Source organism: Patagioenas fasciata, chromosome 2, assembly GCF_037038585.1.
Source record: "Patagioenas fasciata isolate bPatFas1 chromosome 2, bPatFas1.hap1, whole genome shotgun sequence".
Taxonomy (NCBI): domain Eukaryota; kingdom Metazoa; phylum Chordata; class Aves; order Columbiformes; family Columbidae; genus Patagioenas; species Patagioenas fasciata.
The window spans coordinates 17,198,229-17,217,944 of record NC_092521.1 but is presented as its reverse complement, the minus strand read 5'-3'; the positions used below and the strand labels follow the sequence as shown (position 1 = coordinate 17,217,944).

The 19,716-nt window shown below is 37.3% G+C and overlaps 1 protein-coding gene across 7 annotated transcripts in view; it reads right to left on the bottom strand.

Moving 5' to 3' along the window:
• Positions 1-5,233: 5,233 nt before the first annotated feature.
• TRPS1 (transcriptional repressor GATA binding 1) overlaps positions 5,234-19,716 on the bottom strand; it is a 216,033-nt gene continuing 201,550 nt past the window's right edge. For all 7 annotated transcript variants that reach the window (XM_071803843.1, XM_065831818.2, XM_065831823.2 and 4 more), the window contains 2 exons: positions 16,996-17,118; positions 5,234-11,523 (listed from right to left, as the gene is read on the bottom strand). In XM_071803843.1, coding sequence (XP_071659944.1) covers positions 10,462-11,523; positions 16,996-17,118 — 1,185 coding nt within the window. In that variant the 3' untranslated portion in view covers positions 5,234-10,461. The remainder of the gene's footprint in view (positions 11,524-16,995; positions 17,119-19,716) is intronic.

Sequence of the window (19,716 nt, the reverse complement as noted above, 5' to 3'; positions counted from 1 at the left end):
CAGACAATATCTTGTGTAATAGCAGTCAGATCCAACACTTCCAAAGTCCCTGGAACTCTGCTATGCTTTTGTACTCATTACCATTAACCTTTATTAAGTACATATTTGACCACTGTTGTATTTTGTTAAGGTGTTTTTTAATATAATTGCACCTTTTACTCTTGCTCCTTTAATAATTTTTTCAGTCCCCATGTTCCAATCTGAAATTCCTATCTTCTTTGTTTGTTTGTTTTTAAATTTAGGCTTTTCAGCATTGTTTGGCTGCCAAATGTCTTTATCATCTTAGACTGTACGCAGGGTAAAGTCTGCCCTTTTACATTTACCAGTAATTCAGGCAGTTCTCCTGTTTTATTCAATGTTTCCTCACCAACAGTACAGTCTGTCTGCAGGAAACGAAGAAAACTGACTTAAGTGTAACTTGGTGGCCTGTATAGGTAAATTAATCTTCATTACTTTTTGTTCTGCTTAATCTGAAACAAATTCTGTAGAACAGAATTGTGTATTTTCCTTTAAAAGCTTTTTAATAGACTAGTTTGTCAATCATACAGAAAAGGGGATATTGTATAATGTCATGACAAAAAAAATCACAGCAATATTTAGGTGTGTAGGTGATGTCAGAGAATGAGTGAGTGCATCTCAAAAGACAAGTATTATATGATCTGTTAAAGAGCTGCACCTAGTTTTTTCTTCTAGTAAATAATTAAGGTAGTTCGGAATTTGTTTGTAGAGTGGCTTCCATTAAAGAGCAGCAAGAATACTCATTTCAATGTGGCACATAGACATAGATGGACATTTTCCAAAGTCAACCCAAAATCTTCCTAGAATGGGAATTGAAATAAAACTTACTAAGTTCTAAGTAAAGCTCACTAAAAATGTGTTGAAACAAGTCCTTTTTGAGAAAAGAAGTTTTCACAACAGCACTGAAACATTTTGTATTAAAAAAAATCTTTGCCCTATTCTGGGCAAGAAAAACTACATTGTTTCAAAAGTGTTGGTAATTACAACAGCTTGAAATGGATGGCCATGTTCTTTTCTATGAAACTGGAAGCATGGGAATGCTCATTGTTGTCTGTTTATTTGTGTTATTAGAAGCTGAAGATTTGCCCACAATATTTATAATGTAAGACAACAGAAAATAGGAATATGATCTATTTGATCAAGTGCAGACATCTATTATGTACATATTGTATAGCTCTGTCTACAATTGAGCTAAATAGTACTAAGACCACCCCCCATGCAGTACTAGGAAACGTTTCCTATTTCCTAAAGATGATGTCCATATATAGGATGAATCAGAAAGTGCTTCTGTTTTTAAAGCTTACCTAGTTAAATATAGCAAATTGCAGATACTGAAAATCAGGTAAAGCTGCTCCAGCCACTCTCGTCAGACAAGAGGCATGAGTCAACAGAGCCAATGACAACGTCAGTAAACCAAAAATCTTCCAGGCCATTCTCTGGCACATAGTTGTCCACGGCTCTTGGTACTTCCTGCTGGAAAACTGTCCCAAGAGAATGGGTACAAGTAGCACAGCCCTATTCAGACCCTTCCCCCAATAACTGGGAATGGTCTCCTCTGTGGTAACTCCCCAGCTGTGCCCAGGATCCAGCTGGATGCGTGTGGTTGGCCCCGGTCTAAGTGTTCCAGGAACTGCTTGAGCTACTAAGCCTTGCAAATAGTCATTATCCAACGACTCTGAATATTCCCAGCTTGATTTATAGATAATATAGAAGTTAGCCAAAGAAGCATGTTAACGAGTATGATAGTGATGTCAGGATATCAGCAGCCTAGTATGTTATGCTTAATTGTAGAGGTTAATATATAATTACCAGGGATTTATTACAGTGAGTTATTATGGAAATGTAAATAGCTGGAAGAGCCTTTGTGCTCCAGTTGAGAGCCATGTGTTTAACAGGGGCTATTTTGTATTTTCATTCAGCTCTGGTCTCGAAGGCCTGTGTGATAGAGAACTCTTCGTATGCTCCACCATCTAATCTACAGATGTACTTCAATTTTTGTTGGCCTTTGCCTCCAATTGCTCCCTGCTGTATATACTGTACCCACAAGGGAGAAACATAAATGGACTGAATTTGTAAATGTTTATAATCACAGAATTATCTAGGTTAAAAGGGATCTCTGGAGATCATCCAATCTGGACCTTTTTAGTGGGTAGCTATGAACATCGAATAAGCTCCTGCTCTGAACATTTGACTGACTCTGTAGGAAGATGAGGAACATAATGTGTATTTACAGCTGAGTGTCCCAAGTACGCAAGATGAATGCCATCAACACTAACATTGAAGAATCACCTTACATACATACTGTGATACTGTGATACTGTGATACATCTCTAAAAGGCTTCTGCATCTCATACTTTCACACCCTGAAATTTATTTTCTGTTTTATCAGATTCTATAAGAGAGGAAAATACTCTACTTTGATTAAAAGGGAAATAAGATATCCTCATTTTGCTTTGCAAGAAATTTCTTCACCGAAAGAAGTGGTAAGAGAATATCTAAATCCCTTCCTTGAAATAATAATTTAGAAAGCCTTCCTAATCCATTTTTACACTCTATTATTGTCTTGTTTTCTTCGAAGAATGCCACAGTGAAAATAGGGCCTTTGCTTTTTGTACTACAAATCATAACAAATTATTCCACTCCGAAACAAGGCCACAGCAGGTGCATTGCTTTTGCAAAAAAAAGTGTTAACCTGAAGTCTCTCTGTGGCAGATTTAAGCCATCGTCTTTACACAGTGTTACAACGGAAGTTTTTGTTCTCTTTTTAATGTATTTATTTTCTACTCTTTTAGATGGTCAACTCCACTGATGTGTCAGTGCTGATGGAGCTGTTTGGAGGTCAATGACAGAACTGTCACCGTGTCAATCTCACCATCAAGCTGTCAGTTTCACAGTAGCATTTGGAAGTGAATCAGACACTTCCCTGACATTGTAACCACAACGTGTGAAAGACACTTCTGTTCTTTGGATGTACAGGAGACACTTTCATTTACAGAAAGGATCCACTGATACTCTTGTTTCGCACACAAGGATTAGTCAGACTCTTCAGGGAAATCAAGGGGAGCTGGTATCAGGACAAACTCTACCTCCATCAGGGTTCAGCTGTCCTGACTGTCCAGCGTAATTGCCCATCACAGTCAAACTTCCAGTACGGACACATAAAGTGAAAACTTTCACTGACATTCTGCTGTTGATTATATATCTCCACCCATTGTCAACACAATTTGATAGACAGTAGGTTTTGTGATTTATGATAAATAAGATTGTAAGATAACTAGGCCATTTCTTCTATTAGTACTGTGATATTTAAAACACTGCGCTTCTGCTTCATGAAGAATGAAGTACATTGCTTATTCATTCTGTCCATTTCCTTCTGCATCAGCACCTATACTTTTTTTTTTTTTTAAACTTTATATACTTAAATATCTTTTTTGATGGCAGTCAGGACCTGTTACTAGCAGATGGATTATCTTTTATATTCTTGGCCTGGCTGTACCTGGGCAACAGAGTTCTGAGCTATGTTAAGATATGGCAGTAGTAAAAGCTAAACAGGAAACAATCAAGGACACTGCTGCTAGAAGTCCCTAGATTCTTGGCACAAATGTAAACCTTATAATAATGTATTATCATGTATTAAGACATGATAATAATGTCAGTGTGCACTTATGTGAGCTGCTTACATGTGGAGCTACTGTTGTAAGAGGAAGGCATTAAGACTGTAAGTAGCCTATAGAAATAGTAGAACCACACAGGAAAATTTGACGTCATCAACTCCTACAATTATGAAGTCACTTCAGTATATGGAGACAGGAGTGCAATATTAAAAACCGTTTTTAACTTTGATTATAGGCAGACTGCTTTGGTCAGGGATAGTTTTATAATGAGAATACAAATTTGGGTTACCTCTTGTTAGCCTCAAAAGATGTTCTTAAAAAAGGTGAAAATATTTCATTTTTAAATGTGAACACTTTCTCTCTGTACTTATATAAACTTTGTGTGAATATATATCTCTGTACGTGTATATATAGTGTTTATAAATATTCTTACATATATATACAGACTGTACATGAACATGTATATATATAGTCTTACACAATGCATATCGACCAGTTTTTGCATATGGCATCTTTTTCAAAAGGCACAAAATTTAAGCATAAAGTTTATGTCTCCAAAACTGGTTCTCCTTGCCTTTGAAAGCTTTATTTTTTTTTTTATTTTATTTTTTTTTATTACAGGCTTTTTTTATTAATCGCAGGAAATTAAAAAGAGACTGAAAATGCATGAGGTCTTCATCTGAATTCACCGAAAGAATGAATTGCGGGGAAAGTTATTTCTGGCACGGTGCTTTTAAAATTTAGCTCTAGAACATTTGTACCCTAACATTATAAACAGATTTTACCATTTTGTATTACTTTAAAACATTATTTCGTATGAGAGCGAACAGTCCCTCAACCATGAAGATGAGACAAAAACCTATGGAGAAAGGAAATTACAGCATAATGGAAATGGTGGCTGGGAGCCATACCACCCTGGGCTATGAGCTCATCTGAACAGAAATGCCAAGCTGAGCTGATTTGGTCAGTGCTTCAATTCGGGATCTCTGAAGAAACCTCCAAGGTTGCCGCAGAAAGTGGTGGTGGCGGCGCTGTAGGTGGTATTTTGTTCTTCTGTCACCACTGGGTCAATAACCTGTGTGATGGGACCGAGCAGGATTTCCTGGAAGAGTTGCGGGCATGATGTGAAACCACGGTCTTGAGCATCAGGGATTATTTAAAGATCACCACAGCCCTTCTTACATAATTTCTCAAAATTACTCTAGCGTTTGCTTCTCTTTGGGACAGCAGAAAAAAACAGCAATGTAATGGCAGGCTGCTGGAGTACTGAAAAAAGTTAAAACCCCACTGAAACAGACTTTCACTCTAAATCCTGTCATTAGCTTGAGTGAGTTTTGGATCACATCTAGAGTGCTTAATGGAGGGACTGCAATAGGGCTAATCTGTTTTTGAAGGAGCTCCTCTCTTTTCAGGCATTTACCATTTAGGTAGTTCTGCCTTTGCCTTTCATCCATAATCACCAGTTGTTACTCACAGATGCTGTCGGGCCTTGTTGTGTTCTCAGAGCAGATTGACTCCGCATTGTTTTCCTCCCCGACCCCGCTATGGTGTTGTGACACCATGACATTACATCCTCCCCAGAAACAATGACATGAATCTGATTTATAACTGGTGGTAAAACTTTATTATTCAAGTTTAGATGTAACAGACATCTTTGCTGCCTGAAGATTGTTTGCATAAGAAATACACCAAGAACATGTTTGTGAGTAGAAATGAACATGCACTATGAAAACCAAAAAACAAAACAAAACAAAAAATCCAAAACAAAACAAAACAAAAAACACATTCATGTGTTGTAAGGACAAAACATTAAGAGCCAACATTCTAGAGTCAAATCATGGCTACAGGTTTAATGATGGTTTTTAGCAACATGAAGTCATTCTTTATAAAGTACTTTTTAAAATTATTTTTCTTTTTTTTTTCTCTTCATTTCCTGCTGGTGAATTTTCTATAAGCTAAATTTACAATGGCATTTTGAGATGTTTCCTTTTCTCCTGTTCTCCTTCTACATAGAGCTCAGAGGCCGAAATGATAGGAATGGAAAACTGTGGTTGCTGTTAAAATGTTTAGTCTAAGAATTTTACTTTACTAAGTGTACTCAAAAAACAAACGAAACCAGTATTTATCTGGCTGGTAGCCATTAAATAATTTTCTTTTATCCTCTTAAAAAGGGGTAAATTTGGGTATATGTGATTACTGTATAGGTAGCATCTCACCAACTGCCAGCTTTCCAGAGCTGGCTGAATGAAATGAAATTGTGAAGAGGAGGGTAGGGAGCAACCCTATTCTGGGGTGAGGAAATCATGTAAATCATTCTACTTGGCTCATCTTAACTTTATAGAAAAGTTTAGAAGGGATTTCTCACTTATCTGTCACATTTGAGATATGCTGACAAATTGCTTGCTGTTCTTTGCCAAGCATAACTGTCTCCACAGAAGCAGAAGGAAATATGTCTACCCTTCTGGCTGAACACAAGTGAACTTCTAATCTCTTTGGCTTTTCCTGACCAGTATTAGGAATTAGCATGTTAAGTCAGCCAAGAAAAATCAATACAGGAGCAGGAACAGGAATTTATTTAGACATCATGGGCAAAAAGCAGATGGTAGACAATATCCTTAGAACATAAAGAAAGTAGTTATGACTACAAAGCAACATTGTCCAGTCCAAAGATGGACTTGAAAGTCCATCCCCAAACTGTACACTAATCCACAGTTGCCAAATCAGGTCTCCTCACTGCACAACCACTGCGTTTCAGCACTGTATACAATTATCCTCAGTCGCATTTGTCCTGCTGCCCCTCTAACTGCAAAAATAATCTCTCACCTACAGCATGCCTCAACTTTTTGAAATGTCTCTAAGTTTTCTGTCTTTAAAATTGCCGCAATGAGCAACAGTACATTTTCTAGGCAAAAATGAGATACAAGTGTCTGATATACTTCCCCCTTTCTGGATGGTCCACGAACAAATATGGGGGGAATTTCATCAGCACATCGTCAATTAGGTGGAAAACCTCTTATGGAAAGCACTCTGGGTTCATCACCTGAATGCAAACCTTGCTCTGTAAAATCTTTGTCTCCTGCTGCATGAACCTGGGAGGCAGCAGGCACGAAGGGATGCCTTAAAGACAGTCCACTTTGAAGAACGTGCTGCATGATGGTTCCTGCTATATAGAGTGAATGCAAATGTTGTTCTTGTTCTGCAATCTGATTAATGACAGGCACCACAAGTCCTCTGGTTTTGAACTATCTACTTATTTTGTGGACCAATTTGAGATATATTTTAAGATCTCAAAATACCATTCCTCAGAAAGAGAAGTAAAAACCTTGAAGACACCACTAAGTTGAGAGCAAAGATTCTTTGAAAGTTTGATTTTCGGTGCTGTAAGTTGATCAAAATGCAGCATGTGTTGATCAAATACTTGTGTGTGCTAAAGTTGGTTTCTACCTGAGAGTTATTAAATAAGATTATTCTTTTTCAGTGCCAGGATTTATTTTCTTTTGCTTAAGATCTGTTGTGAGGGGATCTGAAAGAGGGATGGAGTCACCTCTCTGTTATGGAACAAAACTGTGTTCCCTTCACCCCAATAAAGAGAACAGGCTATGGCAAAATTGCATTTCTTACAAAGCAGACATCTTAGAACATCTCAATATGTCATGGCAAGAACAACGAACTTTTTTCAAATTTTATTTGCACCATCTAAGTGTGCAATACTAATATTCAAAAATCTGTCTTGTTCTTCGCACTCATAAGATTTCATTTCTCCTCATCCCCAAACCTTGATATGTGTATTTCCTGCTATTGGCCTCTGCTTCTGAGTTTAGCAAGAGGTGTTATGAAGTACAGGGTGGTGCTCAAGTCTTACAATGCACATGTCCCCCCTAAAATATTTTGCCATGGAGGTGCAGCTTCCATCAATGAAGAAGCTACAGAACTGGTAGGTCTTAGATGAAGTAAGTCGAACCAGTAACTAATGATAACCGGCAGGCAGCTACCTCTGAAGCTGATAAAAATCACTGCTAAGTGAGTCTAACGAGTTTCTTGGAAAAGCTGAAAAGGACACATGCTGGACCCTGACGTAACAAAACGAGGGCAATCTATTTCAGTCCCCACAGAAAAAAAAAAAAGAAACAAAAAATACCCAACAGAAATAAATCCACAAAAACCAAGTCAGAACTTATTACTGGAGAACAATAGTAAAAACATAACCAGACTTTGTCTGGCACTGGTATCAAGCAGGAGATTCATCTAAAAAACGGAAGAAGAAGAATGTGGCCCAATATCCTTTGCTAATCTAGAACACTATTGAAGGGTTATAGAACTCAATCATGAACAGATTGAGTGGGACTTTTCATATGCTGCTCACCAGTATAGAAGCAATGGGTGGAGCAGGAAGGAATGCAAGCCTAATGCTGAACAACAGCCTGTCTGTGCCTAACAAATCAGAGAAACTGTGCAATAGCATTTCACCATTGTGAAAAAGTAACACCTAAAATACTGCCAAGGTCAGCAAGACCTTTGGTGCTCAGCTGTGTAAGTGCTCCTCATGCATGGTGATGTTCACTGCTGGCTGCTTTAGGCACATTAGTTTTCAAAAGACTATCAAAGTGCTGAACGTTTAGGCCAGTTCCTCCCTGGTTTTCCTTTTGCCAACCCCTATAAAACATTTCCTATCACCTCTCCTTTTATCTTCCACCTCCCTGTCTATCTGGTTAAGTATCTTATAAGTGCACCAAATTCTAGAAGGGAGAGTGGTGAGATTCAGGTAAGTTAAATACAAGAACTTTTTTTTTTTTTTTATGATGCTTTAGTTTCAATTACATGAAAATCTGAGAAAGGCGGCATGTAAGTGAGATCAGAATAGGACCCTTTACATATAATCTCAAGTGAGGACTTAGTCCAGAGATATTTTTATAGAACATTTTAAAAAATAAAATGCATGAATGGAGAAATAAAAGACAACATAATATCAGAAAGACATTTTAAACTTCATTCACTGCAACATTCATGAACCAGTTGAGCTACACCTGCCATCCAACCATAAGGAACTAAGACCCTGCACTGCGAAAAAGAAACAAACCCAAACAAAACAAAAAAGCAACTGCGTAATATTGTAAAAATGGAGTGCAATGCTACTACAGAATGCAATAAAACATCAGTGCTGCATCGTCAAACAGCACTTATCAAAATAATTTCTGAAATGTTTCTTCTGAAACACAGACAAAGCAATAAAAAGAGGATATATGTTTATCATTTTAAGCATAACAATGTGAGTTAAGAGCTTAAGAATACAAAAGTACTTGGAATGAATAGTGCTACCCTTTTTTTCCTAAGTAGGCATAAAAATATTTTCATTTCCTTCTTGTTTTTCCATACCATTAATATCAACAAATTTCATTCATTTCATGTTATCGTTTACAACTTTAATGCACACACACAGAAAAAAAAAGATACCTACTGCAATAGAAATAGTTGCTTCATTACCTTGTTTGCTACATTTGCAAATGTAAACAGCGAGGCAGAGCCAGAACTGACTCTAATGCATGATGGAATATCTTTGTTGCATACGTACACTGTAGAAAATAATTATTCAATATGTCAGGCACCATTATTTGAAATGTAATACATTAATATTTACTAGAAAAATAAGGTTTTTTCTATTTGTTCTCCCAACTTCTTTAATGAAATAAGTTAATCTGACAGTGCATCCAGTAGCTTGTAATATCTTCTTCATCCCTGTGGCAAAACAATAAACTACTGGTTGGGACACTATAATGAAAATGATTGAAGTCAGTTCTTGTACACCCTTGTAGCAAGCATTGAGGCTCGTCTAACAGCACCTTTAACCAATTATTTAATATTTAGTTATTTAGCCCTATTTCCCTGAGCAGTTATGCTGAGGAGCGTTCCCTTCATGGATAGTTTTAACAAAGCTTTAAGTATTAAAAAGTACTATGAAGACATTTAATGCTACTTAGCAAAAGCTGGTATAAGTCTACTGAAGGGATTGACTGGTATGTATAGCAATGTTAAGCCTGTGGAGAAGTAACCTTAGACATTAAGGTTTAGAAATGTAATATATTAAAAAGATATTAAAATAAAATACAGCAGGTTACCTTGTTCTATGCAAATTAAACCTGGAGTGTGGCTTCTGTATTAGAGACATCGCTTGCACAAAATGGTTTTCCTAGACTAAAGTGTGCCAGAAAGAACATAGTGATAAAATGGTAGCTAAAAATCAGCTGAGTCTGAGAATATCTAGATGAAATTACTGCCAAAGCTTTGAGGGCAAAGTGATCCTAAGGCATGTTGTAGGGCAGAAATTAGCCCAAATTAAAGAAAAGAAAATGACCTTTTAACATCTGTATATTTAACAAGTCTAGTTCTTATATACAATGTGCATATGTTCACTATACCCCTGCAGCAGTATATACATATACACATCTTTGCTCTCTTGCCAGTTATGTCTCTTACACAATAGCAAAGGTATTAATTTCCCGTTAAAATTTTCTCAAGGTTGTTCACCATGATCCACTGCATTCTGGCTAGCTTTGGTGGGCCGTGTCCCATATAATTATCTTCTCCCCCTTCTGGCCACCATCCAACTGCTTTTTTTTTTTCCTTGGTAACCCACTCATTTAAAAGGAAAAAAAAAAAAAGAAAAAAGAAAAATAAAAGAAAAATAAAAGAAAAATAAAAGAACAAGGGATTTAATATTGGATAAGGCATGCTCTCTATATGAAGTGCTTTATAGGTCTTCACAAGACATTACAAGCTATTGAATTCCCATCAAGGAAACCTATTTCTGTTTAATTGTGCTAAGTGCTAAGGTTTACTCTTTAGGTTTTCCATTCTTTTCAGCTTGTGCATTGTTCCTGTGTAGGCCCCTCTGGATGTGAGTTGTGAAGTCATACTTGTCCGTGCAAAGATGCTGGCATATGCTGCACTGGAAAGGTCCACTGTCACCATGGCAACTCATATGCAAAGCATACATCACTTCATCCAGAAAGACAATGCCACAGTGCACACACTTGGTAGAAAGTTCATCTTGAGTACTTCTATCAACTTTCTCTGTTTTTACTACATTCAAGGGACCTTCATTTTTTACATTTGGTGGTGCCTTACTCTTTTCCTTGGAGGCACCATTTGCAGTTGGCCCAGGTCTGGAATGCTTTATCGCCAAATCTAGAGGAATGTCATTGTCTGATCCGACAGCTGAAAAATGAGGAGGCAGATTAAAGGTGGGATAAGGCACATAGTTTTGGCAAGGATTTGGTAGGCCAGGCACATGACTCAAGTAGTGTGGATTCCCAGGAACAGACAGCTTATATTTACTCCAGAATCTCAGCCAGTCAGCTTCGCTCTGAAAGTCATTGTGTACAAATGGAAGTCCAAAAAGTGGGTACTGGTATTTTTCAATAGGGCTTCCAGGTGGTGAATAGTTCGGGTGCTTCGCAGGTCTCATGTATTTCTCTATAGGACTGCCTCTCTCTGAGCTTCCTTTCCCTTCTGATATTGATGAACTGTTTCCTGGGTCTCCAGTACTTTCCTGAGGACTTTTTATCTGAATGTGCAAAGGTTGCATCCTTTTGTGAATATCCAGAGTTTGGCTGACCAATATTGGCTGCTGAGCAGAATGGCTTTTAGTCAATGAACCTGGGGCCTCATATTTGCTGAGGCTGGGAAGCTGCATTTCTCTCTGGTGACCTTCAGGTAAATGATCCTCTGACCTCCTCTCTAATGGGCTTCCATTGACTTGTTCCTCACTGCTACCCCTCTGCTGTTTGTTTAGCTGCTCAGCCTGAAGTGCCTCCGGGTTAAGGCGCTTTCTTGTTCTTCTCCTAATGATCTGCTCGCCATTGTTCTGCTTTATGATGTTTAAAGGCCTGGGAGTCTGCATGGAACACACACATAATGAACAAAAGGAAAAAAGAAAGACACATTAAACAAACCTGCAAGACCATGCTCACACAAATTTATGTTTTCTTTCGTGAAGAGCTGTATTAGGAAGGCCCCTTCACCCAAACCATTATGTGATTCTAACAGTTTTGTGGGAATGACCGGGTTTCAACCAAAATGCAGATTCCTTGCCCCTCAGGTTAAAAGTAAAGTATGAATTGGTTTGTTCTATCAAAACTAAGTCAACCATCTTAGACATGTTATACATATTTAATTAGAAAGGCATGAAGTATCCAGGCTGTCCAAGAATTTATTACCCCTTTACTGCTGAAAAGTTCTGGAGGAGACACACAGAAAGGGGGCACAGAGAGCTGCGGATGAGGTGGGAGATACATGGCACCATGTCACCAGAGCAGGTCTCGGGGAGACGTTTGCACCAATCACACTATGACAAGAACTGGGTAACGCTTACGTTGATACCCACTCCTCTTTGGTACGGATAGAAAACGCAAGCAAATATACAGCTTGCTGAGCACCACTGCTGTCACCCAGCAAAAGGGCTGCAGATTCACTGTGATGGGAGTGGGACGATGGTGGCTGGAAAGGGACTAAGAAAGATGGAGAAGAAAGCCCAGGAAAAACGTTTTCCTAAGCACCAAAATGTCAACCTTGGCCTTTGGTACCAATTCCCCCTTTTTTATCCCTACTGTATTTCCTTCTAAATGTTACTGATGTTAGCTCAACTAACAGTAGAAGATCTGTTAATTCTTTCTAAATGTTACTAACTTTTCCTAAATGTTACACAGTAAGTCACTGGGGAGAGAAGGTGTCATCAGAAGGTGGGAAAAAAAAGGATCTGTTAAGAAAAGAAAAGCATGGAGGAAAAGGCAGAAGCAAGAACCAAGTGAAGACTTCTGTTTCCATTTGCTCAGGGTAGGTGGTCTGTTTAGATGAGAACTGAAAATACTGTTGCATGAAGACAAAAAAAATAGTATGAGGAAGGACAGCAGCCAGGCCTCTTTCAAAGGTCGCTCAACAGGCAGGCCATGGTATGTGAACGAAAGATGGTGCTGTAATGTTGGTAGGTGTTGCTCTATTGGGCAGACGTTAAAACAACAAAAACTACCTAAAAGTAATTCAGCTTGGTGTGCTTGCAGTTGCCTTTTGTCTCATCCAAATACACACATAATCCTATTTTGGTTGGAGGCCAGAAAAGTGCCCCACACAGTATTCCACTTATATGTTTATTTGGAATTTTTCCTTTTGACCATTGTTTATACGTGCCGATTAAATTTTGGCCTATGGTCAATACCTAAAACAATTTGTACGTTGAATGTAACATAATTTATATATATTCATAACTTCGAATTAGTATAAAAATATTCAGAGCTGGAATAGCACTCTATTATTCCTAGGGATTCAGTTTCTCTCTTGACTTGCCATCTTTCCCTCCTCTTTCACGTATTTATTTCCCTGAGGATGGTTCTTTCTTAATGGTTAATGGCATTTTAGGCAGTGCAGCTACTTGCTAAAGTTTTACTTTCTATTAAAAGTCTAAATCAGAAGAAATATACACTTTTATTTAGATTTTTAAAAAGCAAAATTTAAACTTTGCCGAAAAACAATGCCTTGAACCAGCCTCCTCAAACAGATCAAAGTTGAGACAAAATCTTCTTTAGATAAAATTAAAATGTTTTCTACATAAATTGTATGCAAATAAAGTTTACAGATGCAGAATCAATAGTCAACTGATATGCACAAGCATATACTCCTTATTACTGGCTCAGTGTAATTTCCTCAGCTTTTAATGACAATAGTAACACTCTCATACTGACATGCTGAGAGATCTTGCAACACTCTTGATGTTGCTCATACTAAACTACTACTTACAGACTACAGAGCATTTTCATGTGGCTTCAAGATAATATTTCAACAGTTTGGAAACACTTTTAGTCTTACTCTTCATGCTACAGGTATGAAGTCTGATCCTGGAAGTAGTTAAAAGGGACATCTTCATACCTGCGACTAAGGGCCCTCACACGCTTGTAGCTCAGGATCTTCCAAGTTACGTGCTATTACAAGTTAAAGGCTGTAGGTCTCACTTAGAAATTCTTCAGTGTGCAAATGACTGTACTCATCTGATTGGTCTTTAGCTGATTAAAACAGACTAATTGCTGGAGTAAAGCTACTCACATTTTTCTTAATCATAGTAGCAAGGTGCAGTCAGAAATCTGTATTTGGTTGCAACTGAGGTAGATAGAAAAGTTTAAGCTCTCTTCTTGATTTTCAATGGGGAACTAGATTTAGAAAATAGTGGACACATTACCAGAACTTTTGAAATGCCCTATGTCAGATCATTAACTATATGATACACATAATACATTGAGCGTGATCACAAATATTCGTTTGCCATATCTATATCAATTGGTAATATCCTTACTACCTCAAATATATGGTTAACTAAAAAAAAAAAAAATTCAACAAATAGTTCAGTAAATTATTATGATTACACGTCCTAGATACCATGGGAAATTGAGGTGATCTTTCCACTAGAAGATCACGTAAGTCTAATACTCGAAGTATAAGCTGAAACTCCTCCCTGAAAGAGTCTGAGGATGTAGCCACGGAATGATTATGGAACAAAATCTAGTTTTCCACGACCGACTTAGAGCTATTAAAAAATGAGGAACAGCACTACAATATAAATGAACAAATTCATGATTGTGGGGAGACAAAGGACATACCTTTCTCTCTCAGCAAATGTGAATTTTGTATATATGTTTGCAGTGAACTGGAAGCATTTTTCTCAGTAAAACAACTATTTTAATAATTCACCACTGGAATATTATTACACATTTTTTTTAACACAGCTGTCTCCAGTAGAGGAGAGAAATGTGAAAAACCTGGCAAGCTACATGTAAATGACTCCTAGATATACTGAACATTTTTGAAAATATGTTGAAAAATTATTCAAGGGTATCATAGAAAGGGAAATTTGACTTAGAGCAGAAATCACTACCATGTTAGCGTTTGTCAGTCACTACCACCTAGTAGTATCTGACAGACCATAGATTTTTTATTTTCTTATTAAATACAAGTTAAAAAAAGACCTTAGAGATAAGTATATTATACACATTCTTGAGGTAATGAGGACAGTAGTTCCAGATAGTGATAATCCAATCAAAAAGAGGCCATGAAACGTGCAGACTTACTATAAGCAAATTTTACTGAGCATAATTTAGTTTAACTGAGTGGCACACAGAAGGGAACAGTTCTATTCCCTTTGATTTTTATAGTTTCAGACCTTTACCTAGTAACTGCATCATTCTAGACTCATTAATTCAAAAACATACATGACAAATACTTACCATAATTTTTCATTAAGAGATAGCTAGCTAGACAGGTAGATAGATTTAAAAAAACAAACCAAAACAACAAACCCTTTAATCTTTCTGGTATCAGTTTAAAGACCATCCCTTTGCATAGGACTGTCTCAAAAACTGTCCCAAAGGAGAAATTAGTTTGATTATTTCAGACTCCAACTTACAATGGAGTTGCTATTGTATCACAGCAGAGTGGAGGCTTAATTAAATTCTTTGCGTTTGCTTGGTGAAGGTTCAATTGAAGATATTAATGTCAAATGTCCACAGAATGACAGCTTACTGCCGTGCTTGAATGGTGGAGCTAAAAGATAGTGTCAACTTCTCACTTTCTGTATGCATAAAATAAAGTTTGACATTGTATTGCTAATTATTATCGTTGGAAGCATACTAGTTCATTACTACTGGTTCATAATTATCTGAGCTATATGTTTGAACTAAAAACTGATTCTTGTAGCTTTTGTCTATTCAATAAGTTATGCTAATAATCATGGTACACCATAGTTTAGAAAAGTATATTAAAAAAAAAGGAAAATTGGGGCTGTGAATGGAATTCTACAAATAGCTGCACTCAAATGTCAAATTAACGTCAAAAAAACAAACTGTCCTCTTTAAAACCTTTGTGGATCTCACTGCTGATCAATTTCCTTAAATTAGATATTACACCTAGAAGTCTGAAAGATCTCCAGGAAGATGATGCTTTCAGCAAGATCCAGCCAAGATGCTGGCCAGAGATCATGCATTAGTCCATCTTCTCCCGTTCAGATGTTATCTGACTGGCTGGGGTGTTCTGGAGCTTAGAATCAGTTATTGACCTCAGAATAACACCCCAGAGCAAACAGAGCCAACCTTTCAGGCTGGTGATGGTCTTCCGGCTTTCGAAAATTGGAACCTTTTCCTTTTTTATTAAGCGGGTTGGACAGGATCTTGAGCAAACAGAATTGTTATATGGCCTGTACACAAGACCAAGGGTAAAAATCACAGAAACTAATAGTAGATTTAGAAGATTATTCCTGAAATTTATAGAGAAATAGGCATAGGCACTTAATGCATTTGAAATATAATTTTCTAAGTGGCTTTTATTTTTTGAAAATGCAATTTCTGAGAAAAAAAAAGTTTTAAAAAATAAGCAATCTCAGCTACAATATAGATTTCTGATTTGGGCTCTAAGCCTAAATTGTTATTGTTGCCTTGGCAAACTCCCAAAGCCAGCCTCAGTTTCTATTTCTGAAAAATAGTTACACTTTTTAACTTCATGGAGATGTTGTAAAAATGAATTAATCAGTCAAATCTTGGTCACCTGACTCTCCCATGTGCTTCTAGTAAAGCGAGGATGACATTTAACTTGTGAGTCTTAACCTAAAAGATTCTAAGCATTCTGATACTGATTCAAGGAAACACATAAGCATGGCCTTCCTGGACCCAGACTAGAGCATTCAACATCTTTCAGGATCAAGCCAAGTGTCAAGAAGATGAAAAGCAATATAGACAGTCCATGATCATTACTTATTCCCTGCCTGATCCTGAGGGATGGTGAATCTCACCCTCACCAAGTGACGAGTGCCATCAAGTAGCTTCTTTGTTGAGTTATTTCAGAATCCAAAAAACTCCACCACCACGTATCTCCAGAAAATTTACTGTCACGACTAAAGATGGGAAGAGAAGTGAAAGAAAACAAAAGCCACAGCAAGGGATATTTTTGATTAGGATCTGATGTCCAACCTTAAGAATCTTTCTTTTTTCTTTTAATATTACAATCATGAGGGCTCTTGAATTTAGAGAGTTTTCATCACAACATATTGTATGCCTTTAAATGGAATTCCCAGAAAAGAAACAATTTTCCCCTTATTTTGTATCAAAATAATTAAATGCATCACTGGTGATCTCAAACACGTCTACCCATAGCATCCCAGCCTGTTTCTTAATGAATCACATCTGATCCCAAAGTGACCATACTGCAAAACCCTGTTAGGAAATTAACTGCAGGCCAGGGAGTGGTACTAATCACACAACCAGACAAGACCACAGCTGCCCAGCTTAGCTCTATAACCCCTTTTTTTCTGAACAAACCAGTAAGTTCTTCCTACCGAGTGAAGCTTCTGGTAGAGGCCACACGCGTTGCATACATATCCACCATTTGCATTCTTTCGCCAGAGAGAGGTCTTTGTGGTCAGGCAATTGGCACAAAAAACACCCGAGCCTCTACGTCTCTGAAATAGGGAAGAAAAAAAAACACCACACATTAAAAAAAACCAGGTCAGAGGTGAGTCACATGAGCTGCGGAGTTAGGACAAATCAACACAGGAGTTTTGTCTCTAGACTGGCAACAATGACAGTATAAAACCACACTGCCCATAATGAGGTCAGGTTCAATTGTGCTTAATAGGCACCACTGATTTTCATTATAATTAACCCTAGAGTGATGGATGAGGTGTGTGAAACACCAAAGCCTTTTCAGAATAACAGCTTTAACTTTTTGAACTTCAGGTTTTGTGCATTTAATGATGGCTTCTAAACAGCAAATTCTGAAAAACCCCTCTGGAAGCTGACAGACAACATTCTGTAAACTTCTCTTGGTTTCTTCACCACATTTCACAACAGATTATTTCCTTTTAGCTTGATCGATTTTACAGTGTGATCAGTAATGAGAATTCTGAAACATCACCACTTTGATTAATTACATTTTGTATTTGCGTCATACTAACTCCTTTAACGGAGATTATACTTCATTAATTGAATACATGATATTCAGTTCCAGTCTTTCCCATTTCTGAAATCAATGTAAGTTACCATATATTTCCCACAGAAAAGAATGAGGAGTAATGAGGAGTAAACTCTGCCAAACAAATAAAAGTACAGTATTCTCAATGAGACCTTTTGAACCTCACCCCGAACTCCAGAACACACTGCCTCATCGATGGATAGATTGATTTATTTTATTTTAGTCAGGCAAAGAAAGGCACAGTACAACTTTCCCAAACAGAATTTGATGTTTAACCAGACTGAGCTATGTATTCATCAGCTTTCATAATGATCCAGGAATATTTAAAAGTAGACACATTTATGAGTATTGCTTGTTAAATTCTTTCTACAGAGTAATGATTTCATTAAACTTTTCATTTAAACAAAAGTCAGGCTGTGTTCGTGGGCACAAATACTAACAAGCAGGAAATGGAATTCTTTTCCTGAAAAGAAAATCTGAATTTCAACTCGGTCCCCTTTCTGCAAAGGAAAAAAAAATCAGTAAGAAACCTTCGGCATCTAAGATAAGAACGGGCGAGTACAGGGAAAAACAGCCTGGGTGAAAACTAATTTTATTCTAAATTAAGAATTACTAACACCGTAAGTTAAAATTTCAGGGTTTCATAAAATTTAAGTAATTTGTTTAACTTTAGTCCATACTGTAGAAGACTGTTGTTCATGCCAAAAAAATACAATGGTTATAATTGTACTCTGATACATTTCAAATGGAAAGCTTTCTGCAGACATAATTTTGGCTTCAAGACTGGAACACTTTCTTGGCATTGAAAGGGCATTTGATTCATCGGGTGTTTCACAATGTATCACTAAAAAGACCTGGTGAGCAGCCAGTTCCCTATAGGGTAATTTTTCCATGCAGATGCAAGTGCTATCAGAGGCCCTCGTCAGCTAAACTAATTATGATCTTGCATTTGCTGATGCCTGCTCACTCTAACGTTCGACATCCTCCATTAATCATCAATACAAGGAAAATGAATGAAACGTAAAGAAACGAGAGCTGGTAAGCTGCACAGCCATAAAAATCTGAAATGAGTGCAATAATTTAACAAGATTGGGGAAATATTTTTAGTGAGCACAAAGTCAAGCTAACAATTGCCCTTTTAAACCAAGAACACAATTTCATTAGTACAGCAGGTTGTGCTACCTTAAGGTGATACAATAAAACTGAGATTGTCATCAAGATAATCTCTGTCTCACTCCCTTGCATCATTCCCTACTTTGTCTCTTGAATCAGAAGCAGAAATGCCCTGTTTTTGTCAATTTGGATATGGGGAGAACTAAACGGTAGTGGATGTCCTTCAGCAAACATCTAACTAGTTGTGTATCTGAGACATGGCTCACTCTGGGAGGGTGCACTCATCTACAAGAAAATTGAAGCTCCCAGTTCTTTTTGTAGTCGCATATCCTTGCACAACTTCACCTGGCTGCTGAAATATTTTCCTCAAGGGTACAATAAAAACTTCACTAAAGTAACCCCAATTTGGCCCACTTGAAGGGTGAGAAGTTTCCAAGTGGAAATGACTGTATATGGCCAGGATTCAGATACAACTGCAAAACTGTTCCTTTCCATTCCTACTTTTTGTCTGCTGGCCTATGGATTCTTGCTGTGGTGTATTAACCAAGCGGAGCCTTAATCTGAGTCAGTCTTTCCAACCCTTTCATTCCTGTTTGTGTTTCTTGAAGTCGGGAAATACCCTCTACAAAGTCATGGAAGTTTTTTAAAACATTCGGAAGAGTGGTCCAGTTTACTTGCTGCATTTGAACACAGCTGAATGGCAACAGAATGTGTAGTAACATTGAAATCTTAATTGAATGCTATGAAACTAGTTTCTCTTTAAGGAACTGACAAAAATAACTCGTTTTTTCTCTCTTAAAGAAAGATCTGATCCAAACTGGGCATTAGTTGCAAAGAAATAATATAATGACTGTACAGCTGTCAACAATCTACAAAATACCTAGTAGTAGCTATATGTATTAAAAACATATACCTGTGCTTATTCAGTACTTACAAACTACCAATCTATTTAAAATTTCAAAGTAGCCCAGCT